The 5,977-nt window shown below is 41.9% G+C and overlaps 1 protein-coding gene across 1 annotated transcript; it reads right to left on the reverse strand.

Annotated features, from left to right (window-relative positions):
• Positions 1 to 657: 657 nt before the first annotated feature.
• Positions 658 to 1,917, reverse strand: LOC127101883 (uncharacterized). The gene has a single exon (XM_051039319.1). It carries the CDS (start codon positions 1,915 to 1,917, stop codon positions 658 to 660), a length of 1,260 nt encoding a protein of 419 aa, XP_050895276.1.
• Between the last annotated feature and the right edge of the window lie 4,060 nt (positions 1,918 to 5,977).

Consider the following 5,977-nt stretch of genomic DNA (forward strand, 5'->3'; position numbering starts at 1 on the left):
TCCTAGTACAACTGAATGAACTTTGACTCTTGCTCCAGTAGTCTGACCAATTCTTTGGGGAGATCACAATCTTCCTCACCAACGTGGTAAATTGGATTTTCAAAGTCATAATGAGCCATAGCAGTACCGTTATCAAGATAATCCGATTTGGATTTGCACGAATGGTGATTCATGCTCTTTTTTAGAATGATAGGAAATGAAAAGATGAAACATTGTCGTGTTTTTAAAATAGAAAAATGAAAGACAAGGAACATAATTGAATGTGAAATGCTCATTTATTTATGATAAACGTAGTTTAGAAAAATGGGGGCCCTACAATTTCCCCTATGCTTTAGGCAGAGCTTAGGGTTTTTGAAAGTAAAAACAAGAAAAATACTTTTTCATCATCGTAACTTGAGGAACATCCACAGAAGTCCAGTTACTAAGCTCTTGGCCTAGAGCCTTTTTGCACACAAAGCAATCTGCATCAGCTGTACTAGCTTCATCATCCACAAGAGAGATCTGCCCTTCGAACAGGTGTCCAGCACTTACGAACGTCTTTGGAATTCGAGGGATTTGCCCCTTGGCAGTCTTCTGATTTGTCCATTGCGTTATCTGTCGTGGTTGATACCCCAACCCAGATTTATCTCTGTTTGCAGGCAACTCGAGCACTCTTCCCTAACCTTTGGGGTGTCCATCTTCTATCACAATCTTGACAGCTTTTAAGGAGGACATGGGTAGTTCAAACTTCTTGGACCCTTTGTCATGGAGCGGAGCCATCAACACATTAGTGATCTCAAAAGCTTGAAATAGGGTTTCATGAATCTCCCCACCCACTTCTATGTATCTGAATGATGACAGTTGAATGACCAATACGTCTTCTTCTCCATCTATTGTAATCATTTTGCCGTTGACGATGAACTTCAACTTCTGATGGAGGGTAGAGGTAATTTCCCCAGCCGAATGTATCCACGGATGACCCAACAGGCAGCTGTAAGCCAGAAATATATCCATCACAAAGAAAGTAGTGAAGAAAGTGTAAGGCCCCACCTTGATGGGTAAGTCCACTTCTCCCATCACTGTCCTTCGAGAACTATCAAAAGCTCTGACCACCAACGTACTCAGCTTCATCAACAAGCCCTCTATAGTCAACTTGGTAAAAGAATTCTTAGGAAGCACATTCAGAGAAGACCCTATATCCACCAACAATCTAGACATAATCGTGTCAGCACACTCGATGGAGATATGAAGAGCCTTGTTATGAGATCTCCCTTCTGGAGGCAAATCGTTGTCACAAAACCCAAGATGGCTACTGGCGGTAATATTGGCTACTATCCCCTCAAACTGATTCACATTAATCTCCTGAGGTACGTGAGTCGCACTAAGGAATTTTATCAGAGCATCTCTATGTGCTTCAGAACACAGTAATAAAGATAGAATGAAAATTTTGGAGGGTGTTTGATTAAGCTGGTCCACCACCTTGTAATCGCTTCTCTTTATAATTCGGAGAAACTCTTCAACATCTTCTGGCACAGACTTATTCTGAGGAGGAACCTGCCCCTGACTAGTACTAACAACTTGTTTTCCTTTATTCTTCGCAACTACCTCGATATTATCTTTCTCTGGAGAAGGAACGGAAGCAAAGATACGACCACTCTGGGTCATACCTCCGATACTTGCAATATTGATTGTTGATTCACTGGATATATTGGGCTCTTCTTGCTTCTCCCCATGAATGTACACTGCTGAGTTATATTTCCAAGGAACAACCTTGGTACTTTCAAAATGGAACGGAGAAGGCACAATGATTACCAAGGGCGCGGCTAGATGGGGAATCACCATAGGGACTCTCGGATTCGGCGACACCAGGATTTGTATAGGCGTATAAGGGATCTCAAGAGTAGCCACATGTTCATCATCAGAAACTTGTTCTACCATAAAATAACCTTCATTCATCAATTTCTAGACACCCATTTTCAGACGTTCACATCCCCGAGGATTCAACAAACACTATTCACAATTGGCTAAGCATCCTGGGAACACCTCATTCGACAACAACTTTTCTTTGACCACTGTCAGAGAAGTCTTCACTTTATCAACATCAATCACTGTATTGTATTCACGAGATTCTTCCACCATACCCACAGAAGGACCAGCATGGGGAGGTATGGGATTGTTGTTACCGTTAGGACCATTTGGTGCGAACGAAATGGCCTTGGAGTCAATTAAATCCTGTACCTTATGCTTCAGTGCCTTGCAATTCTCAACATTATTCCTGGGAGCACCATAATGGAATTCACTTCTTGCATTGGCATCGTAACCTAGAGGAAGGGGATTAGGAGGAGGTCCCAATTCCCTCAACTGAATCAAGGATCCACAAAGCAGATGAGCGAGCAATTAACTATAAGGCATAAGAACCACGTCGAACTTTCTCTCAGGTTTCCTCTGTCTCTACTGACCGGGCTGATAATAGTCCTGACGTTATGGAACATACAGTTGTTGATACTGCATTGGCGACGAATACGATACGGGTTGTTGACCAGCAGGAATTGTAAAGGCTTGTTGCTGATAACCATTTGGAGTCACTTCGGCAACTTGATAGTAAGGTGTCTTATAAGCCCAAACTTTCCCTCTAGAAGTGGAAGCAACATTCGTCTCTTCTTTTTCCTTAGGAAAACCGGCGTACAACTTCTTCCCCCCACTCGTTGTAGCAACAGTGATGCCCTGAATCTTACCGCTCTTTAAACAATTCTCAATTCTTTCACCGACGATCACCAAATCGGAAAACCCTGACGATGCACTCCCAACCATTCGATCCAGGTAAAGACCCTGAAGTGTATTCATAAACATATCCACCAGTTCTTTCTCCAAAAGAGGAGGTTGAACCCTGGCGGCCAGATCCCTCCACCTCTGGGCATACTCTTTAAAAGACTCTTATGTTTTCTGAATAAGTTTCTGAAGTTGGGTTCGGTTAGGCGCTATGTCTGTGTTGTATTGGTAATGCTTCAAGAATGTTTCATCAAGCTCTCTCCAGGTTCGGAGATGAGTGCGCTCAAGCTACATGTACCATTCCAGAGATGCCCACTAAGGCTATCTTGGAAGAAATGAATCAATAGCTTTTCGTCATCGGAATATGCTGCCATCTTCCTGCAATAAGATATAACATGAGTCAGCAGGCAACTATCCCCTACTATCCCCTCTGTACTTCTCGAAAACTGGGACCTTGAACTTAGCGGGAATTTTCACCCCAGGCACTAAGCACATGTCAGCATCTTCAAAATCGAAGGTACCAAACCCTTCCATAGATTTCATTTTCTCCTCCAAGACACAAAACTTCTTCTCCACCTCAGCTGGTGAAGGTCCATAGGCGTCATAGAAAGATTCAGGGTGTTCATCCATTTTAATCTGAGGGCCTCCCTAAAGAGGAATGTGGAAGGGCCGCATTCTGATGAGCGGGACCACCTTCGACAGGACCAGTTCCTCCTATTGGACATGTTGGCACAATCAGAATCGGGTTGCTGGGAGCAGTAGCTCTCTGATTCACTTGGCACATTTCCTTCTGACCTCTAGCCAGATTCTGCAAAACATCCATAAGCTGGCCTATTTGAGCCTTCATGTGGGTGGCATCCTCTCTCAATGCGCCCTGGTTCTGTTCCAATTGCTCCATGATTAGCCTCTGGTGAGTACGGGTATTATAGTGATGTTGAGAAGTTAGTTTGGCGATGATGACTGTTCTGTGAAGGTTCAAGTAACAATGATGAGTTTATTGGTCTTAGATTTATGAAATGCAATATGATGTATGAATGATGCACATATGCAAAAAATTGTTTTTATTATTATTTCCTTTATTTTATTATTTCCAGGGAATCTTCGAGATTCGTCTATTGATTTTTTATGAGCAATCATAAAGTGTAAGAGTAGAGATAGAAGATAATGCCCAAATAAAGGGAAACAACACATTTTTATTCAATATTGAAGAAACAACAGGTACATAATATGGATCAATAATCTGCTCAGTGAGCTACAACATGATCGGCCTGAAGCCTCTTAAACACAACTCTACAAACAGAGACAAAGTGAAATACAACCCAAGGAGTGTCATGCGGAAATATAACATCATAAGCATCTTCCAACAACTTGGGCAAATCTTCTAATGCATGAACAACAAACTGAGCCAAACGGGCATGCTTATCATTCCAGTATTGCGCATCCTTGACGAGGTTACACAATAATGTATGATTAGGTCCATCTAGAAGATCCTGCAAGAACGCTTCCTTTTGGTCTAAAAGGACTTGAAGATGACGACTCTTCCTCTCCCACTGAGTGACCTCTTGATCGAGCAACTTGGTACTTTCGAAGTTCTTGTGAGCTTGACTCTTCAACTCCCGAATTTCTTCGAATCTCTTGTCCAAGTCGAACTGATGCTGAGACATAGAAACTTCTAGCTTCTTAACCCGGTTTTGCTCCTCTTTCAGCTCCTTCTGGCAAGTCTCTAGATGGATTTGCAACCTCTTGAGCTGATCCTGGCAGTTGATCTTGATTTTGCACACCTTGTACTGTGTTGTAGCAAGTTGTTTCCTCTTCACAGAAAGGCTTTCGATAGTACCCTTCAAAGCATCACCTACTTTCCTTATTTTGTGTTGTTCTTCCTGGATCTCTTTGGCGGTCTTGGCTGCTCGATCCCTTTTCTGGTTGAGATTGAACCTCAGGTTCTCTTTCTCTAAGGCGAGCTTACCGCGGTTGGATCGGAGATCAACATTCTCCTTCTCTAACGCTTTGATAACCCCCTTGAGTTTGTCAACCTATGGAATAGAAGCAACAACAGGCTCAACAGGCTTGATGACCATGGAAGGTTCAGGCGGAAATTGAAGGAGAATTGCCATCCAAGGCGCAGCGGAATTTAAAATTTTCTCCATTTAGTGATCCTTACGAATGGGCATGATCAGTGATAGAATCGTTACCTCTTGTGGCGATCACGAACGTTGAACGATGACAACGTCTCTACTCAGTCCACACGAACAGATTCCTTCAATCGCAGTGCTAGCTGTTATGAATGAAGGCTTTGAGTGAGAGAAAGAGAGATACGAAATTCCAACTCTTCAGTTGTGTTGTATTCCCATACAATGCTTCTACACAAGAGTTCTATTTATAGAACCACTTGTGTGGGCTTCAAGCCAAAAAGCCCACTTAAGTGTATTTTGGCCCATATCTCATAATATGCCAAAATCACTTAAGTATTTGGTACATTACCATACTTCATATTCTACTTAAGTGCATCGTACCTTACAGTGTTCCTTAATTACTCTATTTCTCATCAATCCGTCCTTTGTGTGTGACCCTGTAGGTTTTTGCGACGTTGGCAATTATATTAAATCACGCATTTAACATAATAAACAGTGAGCGGTATCTAGCAACACATCACTGCTACCCAAGTCACGAAAATTTCATGTGATCTGACAAAACCTTCTGTGATAATAATTATGTGCATAATTACCCCTTTTCCCTTATGTCTATATTGAACACAAGGTATAGACCGTGTCATCCTTGTCCAGTTCAATATTGGGCCCATAGACATTTATCCTGTTACGCAGGATTGGCAAATTCCATCTAGGACACTCATGTCCCTCAGCATGCTTTGTGGAGTACCCATCAACTGTCTTTATGGTTATCCAGTTACGGACAACGTTGGATCAACAATAAAGCACTCGACTCTACATCTAGGATCCATAGTGGTTTCAGGTCGAAGAGTGGTATATACTATTATCACCATGAGAATAACTTATGACACTTTGCATAACTTTCTATATAGTATTCTCATAGCGGGTCAATCTGGTATAAATATTAGTCTTAATATTCATACCTATGTTTAAGACTTGATAACTCCTTATCCATGATCCATGAGATGTGATCATCAGTCTACAAACATAATAGTCTTAATGCTTTAATGTTATCCCACTTCACACTAAAGCTCGACTACGGATACTTTAAGAATAGTGTC

This window comes from Lathyrus oleraceus, chromosome 1, assembly GCF_024323335.1.
Source record: "Lathyrus oleraceus cultivar Zhongwan6 chromosome 1, CAAS_Psat_ZW6_1.0, whole genome shotgun sequence".
NCBI lineage: Eukaryota > Viridiplantae > Streptophyta > Magnoliopsida > Fabales > Fabaceae > Lathyrus > Lathyrus oleraceus.